We start from the raw sequence: 16,783 nt of genomic DNA on the forward strand, positions 1-16,783 counted from the left end.
GGTCACTTGAGTCCCACCAGGTTCTATTAATTGGTCACTTGGATCCCACCAGGTTCTATAGAATGGTCATTTGGATCCCAGCAGGTTCCATAGGATGGTCATTTGGATCCCACCAGGTTCCATAGGATGGTCACTTGGATCCCACCAGAGTCCATAGGGCTTCTGGATCCCACCAGGGTCCACTGGATGGCCCAACAGGTTCCACTGACTGGTCACTTAGGTCCCACCAGGTTCCATTGAATGGTCACTTGGATCCCACCAGGGTCCATTGACTGGTCACTTGGATCCCACCAGGTCCCACAGGATGGTCACTTGTGGGTGGTCACTTGGATCCCACCAGGGTCCATTGAATGGTGGCTTGGATCCTACCAGGTTCCATAGGATGGTCACTTGAGTTCCACCAGGTTCCATAGGGTGGTCACTTGGATCCCACCATGTCCCACTGGGTGGTCACTTGGATCCCACCAGGGTCCATTGAATGGTCACTTGGATCCCACCAGGTCCCACAGGATGGTCACTTGAGTTCCACCAGCGTCCATAGGATGGTCACTTGGATCTCACCAGGTCCCACAGGATGGTCACTTGGATCCCACCAGGGTCCATTGAATGGTCACGTGGATCCCACCAGATTCCATTGGATGATTCCATGGGTCCCCCCAACCAAGCAAGGCTCCCCATTGTCCTGGGGTGGCCTCCATGCCAGGAGATCCTTGTCCCAGGAGTCTGACCCCGTGTCCCTCCGCAGGCCCGGGAGGAGCTGCGCCCGGTCAAGGAGGACTTTGAAGCCAAGAACAAGCAGCTCCTGGAGGAGATGCCCAAATTCTACAGCAGCCGCATCGATTACTTCAAACCCAGCTTCGAGTCGCTGGTCCGGGCACAGGTGAGACGTTGTCCCCCCCTGGTCCCTGTGTCGTGTCCTGTCCCACAGCTCCAGCCCTGCCTGGTTTATCCTCTGGGATTCCATGGCTTTATCCACCTGGGAGCTCCATCTCCTCGAATTTGGAGTCCTGAGCTCAGAGCTTCATTAGGTTTGAGGTGTTTGGGCTCCTGGTGAGTGGAGAAGAGGCTCCTGGGACATCTCCACACCAAAGATCTGCAGGAAGAGATGCCCTGAGTAACCACCAGCTTCCATTTCTTCCATCCTCCAGCTTCCCCAGTGGCAGGGGATGTGCTGCCACTCCTCCTCCTCCTCCTCCTCCTCCTCCTCCTCCTCCTCCTCCTCCTCCTCCTCCTCCTCCTCCTCCTCCTCCCTTTCCCTTCGGCTGCAGAGGGGCAGGGTTGGGATCTCACCAAGCTTTGAGAACCTCTGGCAGCCCGTGGGAGCTCCATCTCCTCGAATTTAGAGTCCTGAGCTCAGAGCTTCATTAGGTTTGAGGTGTTTGGTCTCCTGGTGAGTGGAGAAGCTCCTGGGACATCTCCACACCAAAGACCTGAATAACCACCAGCTTCCATTTCTTCCATCCTCCAGCTTCTTTTGGGGACGTGCTGCCACTCCTCCTCCTCCTCCTCCTCCTCCTCCTCCTCCTCCCTTTCCTTCAGCTGCAGAAGGGCAGGGTTGGGATCTCCCCAAGCTTTGAGAACCTCTAGCAGCCCCGGGAGGAGGGTGGGACCCACGCCGTGGCCCTTCTCCCGCTCTCCTGCGGCGTCCTGGGGCCGGGAGCTGCCGCAGGCACCCAGGTGGTGCCGGGAGCACGTGTTCCACCTCACCTCCGACTTGGGGGGGCCTCTGCATGGAGCTGCCAGCGAGTTGTCTGCAAGGCTGATTCACCTACCAGATGGTGCCGATGCTCCCCGCGCCGCAGGGTGGGTGCTGGGGATGCTGTTCCTGCTGTTCCCTTAGCAATCGGCCGCGGGGCTCCCTGTTCCAGCCCGGAATAACCACGATTCCCAGAGCTGTTGCAGACTCTTGCTGGCCTTTTTCCCCACTGAAGCTTTGAAAGCTGAATTTTCTCTGCCCTCTCCGTGGTTTTCTTCGCCTTTGCCCCTCCGGCTTCTCGCTGTTTGTGTCCTGATTCCCAAGATTTTGGACTTCGGGGTAGGTGTGCTCGGAGTGCCCAGAGATGCAAGCAGGGAGCAGCAGGGTGTCACTGCTGGGGCAGTTTGTCAGACTCTCCATCCATCTCCCTCTTCTTCCTTAGGAATCCTCAGCTTTCTTTCCCATCTATCTGCCTTGCCTCTCTTCAGGTGAGGAATTTGTTGGGAAAACCGAGTGAAATCCCGTTTTGAACACCCAAAAAGACAGCGTCACAACAGAGCTGATGCATCTCCCGTAGGCTGCACTTCGAGCTGGTCCCAGATGGGTGCAGCTCCTCACATCCCTCCCTCCCTGCCAGCCTCCATGGGAGCCTCATCCCTCTTCCTTCCCAGCACTGCCTGCATCCTTCCACCCGCGGGGAGGGATGCTGGGAGGAGAGTTTGGAATATTTGTGCCGTGTCCCCCCCTGGCTCGGGAGCTCTGCGCAGCGTTTTCCCACTGAAGTGGCAGAAATCAAGTGGAAAAGGGATGTGATTTGCCCGAGGTAATGAGTCAGTGGCGAGCCAGGAATAGCAGCAGGAGCCCTGAGTCAGCTCGGCGCTGCTCACCTGCAGGCACCTGGCTGGGAAGGGCAGGCAGGAGCATCCCCATGCCAGGAGAGAGCTGGCACGGGAATGCTGCCCTGCTCTCCCTCCCCCTGTGCCCCCCCGAGCTGATCAGCAGCTGGGGGAGTCGTGTTCCTCGAGGTCATTCCTGTTTTCAGCCTTTTCTGCAGGAGTGGGGTGAGGCTGGAGGTGAATCCCACAAGGAAAGGACTGGATGGGGCTGGCCTCCTGCAGGATGCTGGGATTTTGGGGTGGGACTGGGGCTGGCCTCATTCAGGATGCTGATTTTGGGATGGGACTGGGGCTGGTCTCATTCAGGATGCTGATTTTGGGGTGGGACTGGGGCTGCTGGCCTTGTTCAGGATGCTGATTTTGGGGTGGGACTGGGGCTGGCCTCATTCAGGATGCTGATTTTGGGGTGGGACTGGGGCTGGTCTCATTCAGGATGCTGATTTTGGGATGGGACTGGGGCTGGCCTCATTCAGGATGCTGATTTTGGGATGGGACTGGGGCTGGCCTCATTCAGGATGCTGATTTTGGGATGGGACTGGGGCTGGCCTCATGCAGGATGCTGATTTTGGGATGGGACTGGGGCTGGCCTCATTCAGGATGCTGATTTTGGGATGGGACTGGGGCTGGCCTCGTGCAGGATGCTGATTTTGGGATGGGACTGGGGCTGGCCTTGTTCAGGATGCTGATTTTGGGATGGGACTGGGGCTGGCCTCGTGCAGGATGCTGATTTTGGGATGGGACTGGGGCTGGCCTCATTCAGGATGCTGATTTTGGGGTGGGACTGGGGCTGGCCTCATGCAGGATGCTGATTTTGGGATGGGACTGGGGCTGGCCTCATTCAGGATGCTGATTTTGGGGTGGGACTGGGGCTGGCCTCATGCAGGATGCTGATTTTGGGATGGGACTGGGGCTGGTCTCATTAGGGATGCTGATTTTGGGATGGGACTGGGGCTGGGCTTCATTCATACAGGATGCTGGGATTTTGGGATGGAACTGGGCCTCATTCAGGATGCTGATTTTGGGGTCGGACTGGGGTTCATTCAGGATTCTGGGATTTTGGGATGGAACTGGGGCTGGGCCTCATTCAGGATTCTGGGATTTTGGGGTTGTTTCACCCTGGGTCAAACCCACCATCCAAAGGCAAACCCGTGTTAATTTTCCTTATTTTTCGGCGCTGGAGGAAGCCGGGAGTTAAAGCAAGACAAATTTTGTGACAGTGACACCATCCAGTGCCACGATGAGCTGGGAGGGGACCAGCTGCCTCCCAGGGAAGGGGAAGGACCCTGCTCCCAAGCACCTCCGTGGCTGTGACCCAAGGAGACCCTCCCGAGGCTCCTGCCCGGGCGGGCGGGCGAGTTCCCGTGGCACAGCCTGGCTCTGCTCCCGGGGCTGGGTGTCTCCTGACATGTCCCGAGCTTGCAGGGCTGTAACATTCAACACCAAATTCTTCTCTCCACCCACGGGCCCGGGCCAAGCCAAGGGAGGCAAATATTTCCCTGGCTGGGGGCTTTGAAGTGGCCACATGGAAGATGAAAGGGGGAGATTTTGGAGCTGTCGCTGGTGTGAGGCGTGAACAGCACTTCCTTCCCGCTTTGTGCTTTGTTTTCCAGCTAGAAAACAGGAGATTCCTTTGGATTTCAATGGAATGGGGGGAAAGATGGGGCTGGCAAGGCAGGGATGGTGCTGTGGGCTGGGGGAGCCTAGTTCTGGCAGCGCCCCTGGTTTGTTTTGGGTAGGGCTGCCCCAAACAAGCAACTGCTGGGCCATTGTGGCCAGGATCTATAGAAAATCCACAGAACACGGCGTCCCCAAACAGAATTAGTTCAAGACAGGTGGACTTGGGGCCGTTGGCTCGGGCTCAAAGGCGAGTTGGAGCTGGGATTTGATGGGGTGGGAGCATATGGCATCCATAGCTGGAAAAGTACTGGGCTGGCGGGAGCAGGTAGGGCAGGCTGAGCTGGCTGGCCCCTGTCACTGTCACCAGTTTGGGGTGCAGCCCCTCCCTGGGAGGGTTTTCACTGCTCTTTCAACAGGAGAAATCACGGGGGGATCGATGCCAGTGGGGTTTTGTGGATGAAGCTGGGGAGGCTCGGCTGGCGCAGCGCTGCAGCGTCTGGATGGTGCCAGCTGGTTCTGCACTGGGGCCTGCTGGGGACAGGAGCATCTCCAGGGACACCCGGCGGGCCCTGGGGACAGGAGGGGTCCCCAAGGACACCCACCAGGCCCTGGGGACATGGGGTGTCCCTGGGGAAGGAGTTGGTGGCTGCGGGATGTGGGTGGAAGGGGAGCAGCGGCGAGGAACTCGCTCTGCTCTGCCCAGTCGGTGCAGCGTGGATGCTGGGGGACAGTCCTGGGGACAATCCATTGGGGACAGCCCTGGGGACAGTCCTGGGTTCAATCCTGGGGACAGTCCTGGGTTCAATCCATTGGGGACAGTCCTGGGTTCAATCCATTGGGGACAGTCCAAGGGACAATCCATTGGGGACAGCCCTGGGTTCAATCCATTGGGGACAGCCCTGGGGACAGTCCAGGGGACAATCCATTGGGGACAGCCCTGGGTTCAATCCATTGGGGACAGCCCTGGGGACAGTCCTGGGGACAATCCTGGGGACAGTCCTGGGGACAATCCTGGGGACAGTCCTGGGTTCAATCCATTGGGGACAGTCCTGGGGACAATCCATTGGGCACAGCCCTGGGGACAGTCCTGGGTTCAATCCTGGGGACAGTCCTGGGTTCAATCCATTGGGGACAGTCCTGGGTTCAATCCTGGGGACAGTCCTGGGGACAATCCATTGGAGACAGTCCTGGGGACAGTCCTGGGTTCAATCCATTGGGGACAGCCCTGGGGACAGTCCATTGGGGACAGCCCTGGGGACAGTCCTGGGGACAATCCTGGGGACAATCCTGTGTTCAATCCGTTGGGGACAGTCCTGGGGACAATCCATTGGGGACAGTCCTGGGGACAATCCTGGCCTCAATCCACTGGGGACAATCCTGGGGACAGTCCTGGGCTCAATCCTGAGGAAAATCCTGGGGGACAATCCTGGGTTCAATCCTGAGGAGAATCCTGGGGAAAATCCTGGGGAAAATCCTGGGGGACAATCCTGGCCTCAATCCTGAGGAAAATCCTGGGGAAAATCCTGAGGACAATCCTGAGGAAAATCTTGGGGGACAATCCTGGGGACAATCCTGGCCTCAATCCTGAGGAAAACCCTGGGGGACAATCCTGAGGAAGATCCTGGGGGACAATCCTGGGGGACAATCCTGGGGACAATCCTAGGGTGCAATCCTGGTCCTGGAGGAATCCTCAGGGATTTCTGGATCCTGGTGGACGGGGCAGTTCTGGAGTCAATCCTGGGGAACAATTGTCCCCAAATCCTGGGGAACAATCCTGGGACCAATCCCGAAGGACAAACATCCCCCAATTTTGGGGAACAATCCTGGGGGTGGCATCTGCCACCCTGACAAGGTTCAGCTTTTTCTGTGCTGGAATTGGCAGTGCCCCTTGGCCATGTGTGACTGAGCAGAGCCCATCTGGCCCCGGGCTGGGGACAAGGGACATGGGGGGCTGCTCCAGGGCTCTGGCACCCCGCTTGGCACCCGTACCCCCGGATCCCTGCCCACCCGTGGCACTGCCAGAGGATTTCGGGTGTTTTCGGCATCTCTTGCTGGCAGGGGGGCTCAGAGGATGCTGGGGGTGACCCAGCTGTGGGGTTGTGCTTTGGGGGGCGTGCAGGGATTTTGGGGGGCCCGTGCCAGCTCAGCCCCGTGTGGGGTTCGTTAGTCACCGTGTAAATGAGCATTGCTGTGACTCAGCCGGCAGCGCTGCGTGGGGAGCCCCGGCCACGAGCAGCCCCCGGACCCCCGGCACGGCCGGGCCTGGGGAGGGGGCTTCAGGCAGCGTTCAGCCTGGAAATTGGGGGCCCACGATGCCCCCTGGGGCCTGCCCAAAATCGGCAGCGTTTTGAGCAGGATTAGGGGAGCTGGTCTCCATGGAGACCGTGGATGTCTCAGTGCTGCTGGAGATGCTGGGGCCCTCCTGGGAAATGGGGACAGCGTTGGCATTGCCCACCCTGGGGGGGCTTCGCTCCCCAATCCCTCCCTGAGGGGCGTGGGGGGACATCCAGGACAGGATCCCACAGCTGGCACAGCACCAGGGGTCCTGCAGTGCCGGGGTCCCACGGGAGGGTCTGGGGGTCCTACAGTGCAGGGGGTACCCAGAGGTTCTGTGCTTCGGGGGGTCTCACAGGCAGCACCACGAGTGCCCAAGCGGCCCTGGGGGTCTCACAGGCAGGGCTGGGGGTCCCGCAGCACCGAGGGTCCCGCAACACTGGGGGTCCCGCAGTGCCCCGGGTCCCAGGACACAGGGGGGGACCCGCAGCACCGGAGGGGTCCCACGACACCGGGGGTCCCACAGTGCCCCGGGTCCCGGGACACCGAGGATCCCGCGACACCGGGGGTCCCGGGACACCGGGGGGGGTGGTTCCCGCAGCACCGGGGGTCTCACGACACCGGGGGGGTCCCACAGTGCCCCGGGTCCCGGGACACCAAGGATCCCGCGACACCGGGGGTCCCGGGACACCGGAGGGGGTGGTTCCCGCAGCACCGGGGGTCCCGCAGCACCGGGGGTCTCCAGGCAGAGCTGGGAGCCCCCCTCTCCCCGCTCAGCCACGCCGCTGCCATCTGCCTGCGCTGACCCACGGGCTCCCGCGCCGGCAAGAGCTGCTCGCTGCCGGAGATAATTGGCGGTGCTAATTAGCACGTTATTAACACACCCCTCCTCCTCCTCCTCCTCCTCCTCCTCGCCGTGCTCCGCACGGGGCACGGCTCTGCCGGGCGTGCCCCCTTCGCCGAGCCCACCGTGCCCACCGGGCCGTGGGCAGCGTGGGCAGGCGGCGGGTGCCGGTGGCACCGGTGACAAACGAGGGGACGGGAGGGTGGCAGTGCCGGTGGCGGCTCGCAGATGGGAAGCGAGCGGAGAAGGGCAGCGTGTTATTAAAATGTGTTGAGTTGTAATAATCCGAGGGGGTGGCATGGCCGCGTGGGAGGGAGCTATTTTAGACCCCAACGCCGCGGCGAGGGGCTGCCGAGGGCACCCGCGGGTGGGGTGGGCTGGGGAGGAGACCCCCCCCTCATTCCCCTCCCTCCCCACTCCCCCTTTTATCCAACAGGTTGTCTACTACACGGAGATGCACAAGATTTTTGGGGACCTGACGGCGCAGATCGACCGGCCCGGGCTGAGCGACGAGCAGCGCGAGCGGGAGAACGACGCCAAGCTCAGCGAGCTCCGGGCGCTCTCCATCGTGGCCGACGACTGAGGCCAGCCTGGGGGTGTGGAGGGGATGGGGATCCCCCCCTTTCCCCCCAGCTCCCCTCCCAGGGACGGACTCGCGGCTCTGCATCGTCCTTGTCGGTCCGCGAATGAGTTTCACCTTAAATTTTGGGGGTGTGGAGGAGCAAGGAAAGGGAGCGATCCCGTGCGGACAAAGATGGGGATTGGGATGTGGGGTGCTGGGTTTTACCAGGTTCCAGACCCCTCTTTGCACCCCCAGAGCCCAGAGGGTGAGACCCCCCACTCCTTCCCCTCATTTTGTGCCTTAGTAGCCCGGTGGTCCCCTCAGGGGAGGGTAAAATCACTCAAATCCCATTTTTTGAGGTACAGGGAGGGGGTGATGCCTCCCGTGGCGAGCGTCCATCCCTCTTTTCCCAGGAATGGGACAAAGAGCCCCTGCCCCAGAGCTGGGGGGTGCAGGGTGGGGACAGGGGACCCCAGACCCCAGAGCAGGGACAGATGGGGGACATCCCTACGGAAGCAAACCTATGGAAAACTGGGGGCTTCAGCCCCGCCTCGGTGTGCGGGGAAGGGCCGCAGGGACTCGGTGGCTTGTCCCCAATAAAGTTTTTGGCAGCGCAGCACGGCCGGGGCTGCGTCGGTGCCACCGCTGGGGCTGTGTCGCTGTCACCACTGGGGTTGTGCCGGTGTCACCGTCACCACCAAGGCTGTGCTGGTGCCACCACTGGGGCTGTGCCAGTGTCACTGTCACCACCAGGGCCATGTCTGTGCCACCACCGGGTCCGTGCCGTTATGGCTGTTACCACCAGGGCCATGCTGGTGTCACCACCGTGTCCGTGCCAGTGCCACTTCTGGGGCCATGCCGGTGTCACTGCTGTGCTGGTGTTGCTGTCACTGCCAGGGCCATGCCAGTGCCACCGCTGGGGCCGTGTTGGTGTTGCTGTCACCACCAGGGCCGTGCCAGTGTCACCACCGGGTCCATGCCGGTGCCGGTGTCACCGCCAGGGTGGTGTCGCTGTCACCACTGGGGCTGTGCCAGTGTCACCATGCCGGTGTCACTGTGCCAGTGTCAGTGTCACTGTCACCACTGGGGCTGTGCCGGTGTCACCGTGCCAGTGTCGGTGTTGCTGTCACCACTGGGGCTGTGCCAGTGTCACCATGCCGGTGTCACCGTGCCAGTGTCACTGTGCCAGTGTCACTGTGCCAGTGTCGGTGTCACTGTCACCACTGGGGCTGTGCCGGTGTTGCTGCCGTGCTGGTGTCGCTGTCACCACCAGGGCCATGTCTGTGTCAGTGTCAGGGCCGTGCTGGTGTCACCATGCCGGTGTCAGTGTCGCTGTCACCATCAGGGCCATGCCGGTGTTACCGTGCCAATGTTGGTGTCACTGTCACCGCCAGGGCTGTGCCAGTGTCACCGTGACGGTGTCGGTATCATCATGCCGGTCCCTGTGTCGGTGTCCCCGCTGGGGCTGTGCCGGTGTCACCGTGCCGGTGTCACCGTGCCGGTGTCGGTGTCATCATGCCGGTCCCTGTGTCGGTGTCGCTGTCACCACCGGGGCCGTGCCGGTGTCACCGTGCCGGTGTCACCGTGCCGGTCCCTGTGTCACTGTTACCGCTGGGGCCGTGCCGGTGTCACCGTGCTGGTGTCGGTGTCGCTGTCACCGTGTCGGTGTAGCTGTCACCGTGCCGGTGTCAATGTCACCGTGCCGGTGTCACCGTGCCGGTGTCGGTGTCACTGTCACCATGTCGGTGTAGCTGTCACCGTGCCGGTGTCAATGTCACTGTGCCGGTGTCACCGTGCCGGTGTCGGTGTCGCTGTCACCATGCCGGTGTCAATGTCACCGTGCCGGTGTCACCGTGCCGGTGTCACCGTGCCGGTGTCACCGTGCCGGTGTCGGTGCCGGTGTCACCGTGCCGGTGTCGGTGTCGCTGTCACCGTGCCGGTGTCGGTGTCAATGTCACCGTGCCGGTGTCGCTGTCACCGTGCTGGTGTCAATGTCACCGTGCCGGTGTCGCTGTCAATGTCACCGTGTCGCTGTCGCTGTCACCGTGCCGGTGTCAATGTCACCGTGCCGGTGTCGCTGTCACCGTGCCGGTGTCGCTGTCAATGTCACTGTGCCGGTGTCGGTGTCGCTGTCACCGTGCCGGTGTCGCTGTCAATGTCACGGTGTCGCTGTCGCTGTCACCGCCGGGCCGCTGTCGCCCTCTGCCGCCGCCCGGCCGCCACTGCAGGGGGACGCGGGGGGCTCGGGGTGTCCCGGGGGGAGAACCGGGACTGAACATCCCCGTGGAGGGGGAAGGAGGCGGCGCCAGAGCACGAGGAACGGAGGTTTCGGTACAAGAGGAGCTTTCCGGCCCGACTGGCACCTTCCAGGGTCAGCAGGGGCCGCCTGCTGGGTCCTGGGCTGAGCGGGTGCTGCTCGGGGTGGGCTTGGAAGCCCACCCTGCTGAGGTTCCAGTGGAGATGACGAAGGTCCCTTCGAGGCTCCTGCTGCTCCAGGTACCAGGGAAACCTTCCCCAGCCCTTCCCAGCGGGACCTGCGTGAGACGGGGAGCGGTGCTTGGGGTGTCCTGGGAAGCCCAGCAGGAAATGAGGATGGAACCCCTAAAACCAAACCGTCCCTTCCCAGCTGGTGCAGAAGGGATGGGACAGAGCTGTGAGAGTGCTGCTGGCTGTCCCCAGTGCGGGGACACGGCGAGGTGCCCCCAGGAGCGTCCCAGGCCGCGGCTCCTCCCCAGCTCTCAGCAGGGAGAACTTCATCCCTCCCTCTCCCCTTGGCTGTTCCTTCCCAACCACATCACATGGCAGGCCAGGTTGAAGCAAAATAAACCCCGTTGCCACAGTTACCCAGAGCAGGGATGCTAAATATACAGAATATAGATATTTATATATATATATATATATTTAACAGCCATGTACAGAGCCTGTGAGGCTGAGCAAGGGACACGCTCCCTCACGGGATCCGAGCCCTGCAGACCTCAGTGTGGTCCCAAACGGGCACAGATCCCTCTGTGGCCTGGATTCCTGCCCAGATTCCAGACCCCCATGGCTCACCTGAACCCACCTGGTGGTTTTATCTGTGCCGCTGTCACCCTGTGTGGCACAGCCAGACCTCCCCGGCCACCTCGTCCCCAGCATCCCTCCCCTTCTGCGCTCCGAGCATCCCCAAATCCCCGCTCCTGGTCCCTGCCAGCACTCAGGATGTCACCCATGGAAACTTCAACCCAGGCGTTCCCAGGGATTCACTCCGCCTACTCTCCACAGCGGCTGGGGAGGAGAATTCCATCTTTGATAGTAAAAAGTGGATAATTAGCGGGTTTTGCACCGCCCACAAGATCCCAGCGCTAATAGGGAGAGCGGCAGGAAGGGAAAACTCGCTCTGCGATGAGGAACGTGCTCGGCCTCGGTGGCTGGGGCACCCCTGGGTGAGGCTCATCAGCACCCCGAGCTCCAGGAGGGAAGGGAAGGATCCCCCGGAGGATCCGCGAGTGGCAGCGGGGCCAGCCCAGCATGGGGAGCATTCCCTGCTGCTGAGCAAATCCTCCTCCTTTTCCCTCCCCGTCGGGAATTCCGGGTTAGCTCAGTGGATTTGCTGCCATCCCAACTGTCCCCCTTCCTCCCCAAATCTCAGACAGGTTTAGCAGGTGTCAGTCCACCTCCAATCCCGAGGATTTTCCTCACAAATAGGATGAATTAACCCTGTCCAGGCCTGCCAACACCAGCACACATCTGCATCCGCACCTTGATTTTCCTTGTCAGGGGCTCGGGAGCTTCCCCCTGTTCCAGGTGATTCGGGGGTGCTGGGGTGGGACAGAGAGGCTCAGGTCTCCTTCCTCCTCCTCACCCGGGGCCTGGAAGGAGAATCAGCATCCCCTGGACCAGCCCCAGCAGCTCCCTTGGGATCATCACTGGGATTCAGGCGGGTCCCAGGGGAGGGGGAGGATGGAGGAGCAGAGGGGCAGCAGGGAAGGGGGTGCCCAGACCCCCACCCCGCACCGGGAGCACCCAGCCGGGTCCTTCCCCACCGCCCCGAGCCCCTCCCCATTGCTCCTCACCCTGGGGGGCTCAGGAGGGCCGAGGGGGGGAGATGGGAAGGGGTTTGATGCTGGAAAGGGGGGAACAAGGATAAAACACACACAACCCCCCCAGCTGTGCTCCAAAAACTCTTCAGCACCTCCGGACAGGCTGCGACCCAGCCGGGGGGCACTGCCAGGGACCCCCTGTCCCCCCAGACCCTGCCGTGAGGGTGGGCACGGCGGGGACGAGCACTCACGGTTCCCGGGGAGGAGCGGGGGGATGCGGGACGCTGCAGCTCCAGGGATGTCCCCGGGGCTCCCTCACGGTTCCCGGGGAGGAGCGGGGGGATGCGGGACGCTGCAGCTCCAGGGATGTCCCCGGGGCTCCCTCGCGGTTCCCGGGGGGATGCGGGGGGATGCGGGACGCTGCAGCTCCAGGGATGTCCCCGGGGCTCCCTCGCGGTTCCCGGGGGGATGCGGGACGCTGCAGCTCCAGGGATGTCCCCGGGGCTCCCTCGCGGTTCCCGGGGGGATGCGGGACGCTGCAGCTCCAGGGATGTCCCCAGGGTGGGAGCGGTGCCGGGAGGCGCTGCGGGATTCACCGCTGGGAAGGAAAAAACTCCCAAGGGATGGTAGGAAATCGGCAGGAAAAGGGGTAAAAAAGGGAGGGATAACGGGATACCTGACGGGAGAGCGCCTGGCCGGGGCTCGGGGCAGCATCTTCCTCACCTGCGGCACCGGCCCGTCCCGCGCAGAGCTGGCGACACCAGGAGGGGCTCCAGCAGCGCCAAAACAGCATCGAGCCCCTTCCTCACCCACCCCCAAACTGGGGGAGTCCCCTGGAGAGAGCAGCGATGCTCCCGGCAGCATCATCCCCGCCGTGGCGGGGACCCCCGGCGCCCCCTCCCCACCACCCGCGGGGGGCTCGGGGGAAGGACGAGCTTTGCCCCGAGCCCCGGGACCCCTCCGGAGCCTGCCCCGGGCGGGGAGGGGGCTCGGGAGCCGCTTGGTCCGTGCGCGGCCCCGTGGGACAAAAGGGGCGGAAAAGCCGTGGGAAGTGATGCGGCGGTGACGCGTCCTGGCGTGACGTCACGCCGGGTTTTGGGGCGTGACGTCACGGCGCGGCAGCAAGCAAGCAAGCACCTCGCTACGAGCCGCGCGTTTGTGGCTGAAAAGACTTTATTGGGGGAAAAGAAATCAAGGGGAAGGGGCTGCGCCAGGCTGGGGACCGGCCCCGGGCTGGCGTGACGTCATGGCGAGAGGCGTGACGTCATAGCGAGAGGCGTGACGCAATTCTTCCATCCGGGTGCGGCGGTGGGAGCGGGACCCCTCCCGGTCCTACCGGCACCGGCCGCCCCGCAGGGAGCGGCGGGCCAGGCGGGTGAGCAGCACCTTCACCCGGCCCCAGTGCGAGCGCCCGTCCTGCCGGGAGAGCGGCGTCAGGGGCGGGTCCCGGGGGCGCCCCGGGCCTCCCCGAGCCCCCCGGCCGTACCTTGTCCGGTGGCGGGACCCCCGCCCCGCCCTCGGAGGGGTCCAGCAGGCTGGGGGAGCTCAGCGAGTGTCCGCCCAGCCTCCGGCACGGCCCGGGCTCGGCTGCTGCAAGGAGGGGAACGAAGCTGGTCAAGCTGAAGGGTTGGGGTGGGCATCGTGCTGCCACGGTCCCGCACGCTGCCCCCATCCCCGCATCTCCCGGTGCCGCCGCTCCCGAGCTCACCTGGCGCTTGGCTGTCCGAGCAGGAGCGCGGCCGGAACCCCTCATCCCTCCAGGCGCCCAAATCCAAATCCTGCCTCGGGGGCTGCCGGCTGGGCTGCGGGCGAGGAGGGGACGGGCGGGGTGTGAGAGCTGCGACCCCCGCACCCCCTTCCCCCCGCGAATCCCCCTCCTCCCGGCCCTCACCAGGCTGCGGGCGCAGCGGGCTCCGGCCGCCTGCCGCCGCAGGGCGCGGTTGTCCTGCTGCAGCCGCGCCAGGCGCTCCAGCATCTGGCACACCTGCTCCAGGTAGCGCAGCCCCTGCCCCGGCACCGCGGCCTGGGGGTCCCGGGGCTGCCGAACCCCCGAGGGGTCCCCGGGGGGCTCTGCCAGCTCGGCGGCGCTGGCGCTGCGCTGGCAGCGCTGCCTCCTGCTCCGCTGCGCTGCCTGCAGCAGCCTCCGGCTGGCCGAGCGGCTCCGGGCCGGCCTGGGGGGCTCCTCTCCGGGGGGCTCCTCCCCGGGGGGCTTCTCCGCCGGGAATCCCTCCAGGGAGAAGCTGCTCTCGGAGCCCAGCGGGGTGGAGGGCGAGTGCTCGTTGCTGGCCATCTCCACGCCCGAATCCTCGGACTCGGATTTGAGGAGCCTCCCGCCGGCCGGGGGGCTGCTGGGGGGCTGCGGGGGTCCCCGGCTGCTCATTCCCCGCGGGGGCTGCCGCGGGCTCTCCTGCAGCCGCCGGTAGACGCTGGCGGAGGTGCGCACGATGCAGCTCTCGGCCGACTCCCAGGGACCATCTGCGGGGCAAGGGAGGACGAGTGGGCTGAGCTGGGGGGTCCCTGGGAAGGAAAGTGGATGCCCACCACCCCTCCAAGCCCCCCGAACCCCCTACAGCAGCTCCAGCCGTGCCCAAGGCCGTTCTCCCCCTGCCCAGCAGCTGGGAATACTCTCCTACAACTCCCCAAAAACACAGCCGCGGCCTCCACCATCATCCTCCTCCTCCTCCTCCTCCCAAGCTGATCTGCTGGGGGGACACCCACAGCCCCCACCCTGACCTGGGCAGGGCTTTGGAGCCAGGCTCTTCCATATCCCACTCCAGCACGGTGCCGACAGCCCAGGACACAGCGCGGCCGTGGGATCCCGGACCTGGGACGGCTCCGGGGACCGCCAGCTCCTCGCACTCGTGCCCATAGGATGGGTGGCACCGCCAGCCGGGCTGTGCCCCCCAGCACCCCGCAGCTCCAGGTGGGATCGCGCTGCATCCACGGCGAGCTCTCGGCATTCCTCGCCCAGCGCTCTCTCCCTTCCCAGCCACGCCGCGGGCTCAGGGAGCTGGCAGCGCAGCTTTGGCACCTCCTGCGGGCTGCCCACCCCCTAAAACCCCACTCGGGGGCTTGAACCCCCTCGAAGGCACTCACAGCAGCTGCACCTCCTCTTCCAGACGGCGCGGGAGCCGCCCCACATCGCCGGGAGCCGGAGCCGAGTGCCGGGCGCGCGTCCCGGCGCTCCCTTTTATTGCCACCCCGGCCGGCGACGGGCCCTGCATCCAGAGGCGCCCATTGCAGGACCGGTTCCCAACTGGTTCCTCGCAGGGCTTGGGATCGGCGATACTGGCTGGGCCAGTGGTTAAGGACTCCCTTCCCAGCCCAGCTGGGAAGGCGAGAGGGTTGTTTGGGCGCCGGCAGGCAGCCAGGTGCCGCCTGCATCCCTCCCAATTCCACAAACCTCACTCAGGGCTCCAGCGTGCTCTGAATTCACCGGCCGGGGGTCCCAGTGCTCCCAAATTCCTGCCCCTCCCGCAGCCGGCCTGCTCACCGTGCATCCCTCGGGGGCTGGAGGGGCCGAGGGGAGCCGCGGCCAGCCCCGGGACAATCCGGCCGTTCAGTGGGATTGAATCCCAGCAATGCCGGGGAGCAGCCCGCCCGCCCCAGCAGGATTGAATCCCAGGAATTCCGGGGGGCAGCCCTTCCACCGCAGCTCCGTGGCTGCTGCCAGCGTCCCAGAGCATCCCACACGCTGCAATTCCACAGGCTCCAGGTCCCCCCGTGCCAAGGCACCGCTGCCCCCGCCGCCACGGGGGCGTCACCGGAGCCCCACCGGTGTGGGGGGCACCGGCAGGGCGAGAAGGGGTCTGGGGGTCCCCATCAGCTCCTCCTGGGGGTGCCCCTGCGTTGGCAGCTCAGTCCCCAGAATCTCCCAGACGTTGCTGCTGGAGGGGTCCCGGCACACTCGGAAACGAGCCCTGGGTTTTGGGGACCCCCACGCCGCATTTGGGGACAGGCACCGGCCCATCAGCCCAAAGAGGGAAGGGAAAACCTGAATTCCCAGCGCAGCCGGTAGCCTGGGCCCCTCCCAGCAGGGAGTGGGATGGAAATCGGGGCTCCAGGGACCCCCTGTAGCACAAATTGGGGGTTCCAGGGAACCCCCGGGCTCCTTCTCGAGCACAAATTTGGGTTCCAAGGAGCCCGGGTTCCCTCTCCAGCACTGACACCTCAAAACAGAGATCCCTGAGGATCCCCTCCAGCACGATCCTCGCAGGCTGGAGACCCGAGGGACCCAGGCCAGAGCGGGGGGACCCCCGTAGCCCCGGGACCACCGACTCACCGCGGAGCGGCTGCACCGTGAAGGTTCCGCGGCGGCGCAGCATCCTCGGGGTGTACCGGGAGCGAGGGGGGTAAAACCGGGAATGGGGGGCTGGGAACCGGGCAGGGAGCACCGGGAACGGAGCAGGGAGCACCGGAGCGGCTCCTCCGCTGCTTTATGGGGCAGGGCCGGGGGGCGGCACGGCCCCGGGGCGGGGCGGGGCGGGGGGGCCGCCCCCTGCCCGGGCAGCGCCTACGCCCCCAGCCCCAGCTGTGTTATCCCAGGAGGGCTCAAAGCGTTTATTCCTCTTTTTCCCGTGTGGAGAGGGCAGGACCATCATCATCATCATCTTCATCATCATCTTCATCCCTCCCTGGGTGTCATAGAGCCGGGGAATGGTTGGGTTGGGAAGGGACCTTCAAGCCCACCCAAGTGCCACCCCTGCCATGGCAGGGACACCTTCCACCATCCCAACCTGGCCTCGGACACTTCCAGAGACCCGGGGGCAGCCCCAGCTGCTCTGGGATGATGAATTGGGATTTCGGTGGTGAGGGGCTCACGGGAGGCTGTGGCACACCCCAAACAGCCCAGTGATCCCCCAGGAGGAGCGGAGG

The 16,783-nt window shown here is 64.2% G+C and overlaps 2 protein-coding genes and 1 long non-coding RNA gene across 4 annotated transcripts in view; 1 reads left to right on the forward strand and 2 right to left on the reverse strand.

The window, feature by feature from the left end:
• BIN3 (bridging integrator 3) overlaps positions 1 to 8,505 on the forward strand; it is a 47,768-nt gene extending 39,263 nt beyond the window's left edge. The window contains exons 8-9 of the mRNA XM_077789248.1: positions 746 to 880; positions 7,764 to 8,505. Of these exons, the coding sequence (XP_077645374.1) occupies positions 746 to 880; positions 7,764 to 7,910 (282 nt within the window). The 3' untranslated portion in view covers positions 7,911 to 8,505. The remainder of the gene's footprint in view (positions 1 to 745; positions 881 to 7,763) is intronic.
• A 264-nt stretch (positions 8,506 to 8,769) lies between these two features.
• Positions 8,770 to 12,793, reverse strand: LOC110479413 (uncharacterized). 2 transcript variants are annotated; one of them, XR_002466923.2, is made up of 3 exons: positions 12,585 to 12,793; positions 11,628 to 11,737; positions 8,770 to 10,423 (listed from the first exon to the last, which is right to left on the reverse strand). It is a non-coding gene; the product is annotated as an uncharacterized LOC110479413 (long non-coding RNA). The 2 variants fall into 2 exon arrangements; XR_002466922.2 differs by having other exon boundaries at positions 11,628 to 11,759.
• A 270-nt stretch (positions 12,794 to 13,063) lies between these two features.
• On the reverse strand, positions 13,064 to 15,050 carry C32H8orf58 (chromosome 32 C8orf58 homolog). Its single transcript, XM_077789221.1, has 5 exons — positions 15,005 to 15,050; positions 13,794 to 14,383; positions 13,617 to 13,710; positions 13,395 to 13,498; positions 13,064 to 13,324 (listed from the first exon to the last, which is right to left on the reverse strand). Exons 1-5 carry the CDS (start codon positions 15,048 to 15,050, stop codon positions 13,241 to 13,243), a joined length of 918 nt encoding a protein of 305 aa, XP_077645347.1. The 3' UTR covers positions 13,064 to 13,240.
• Between the last annotated feature and the right edge of the window lie 1,733 nt (positions 15,051 to 16,783).

Source organism: Lonchura striata, chromosome 32, assembly GCF_046129695.1.
Source record: "Lonchura striata isolate bLonStr1 chromosome 32, bLonStr1.mat, whole genome shotgun sequence".
Classification (NCBI taxonomy): domain Eukaryota; kingdom Metazoa; phylum Chordata; class Aves; order Passeriformes; family Estrildidae; genus Lonchura; species Lonchura striata.

Excerpts from the sequence above, each read along its gene's own strand:
- C32H8orf58 (XM_077789221.1), bottom strand. The coding sequence starts at position 15,050 with ATGTGGGGCGGCTCCCGCGCCGTCTGGAAGAGGAGGTGCAGCTGCT. Across the intron at positions 14,384-15,004 it reads GAAGAGGAGGTGCAGCTGCT|ATGGTCCCTGGGAGTCGGCC; the intron begins GTGAGTGCCTTC and ends CTTGCCCCGCAG. Across the intron at positions 13,499-13,616 it reads CTCGGACAGCCAAGCGCCAG|CAGCCGAGCCCGGGCCGTGC; the intron begins GTGAGCTCGGGA and ends CCCTCCTTGCAG.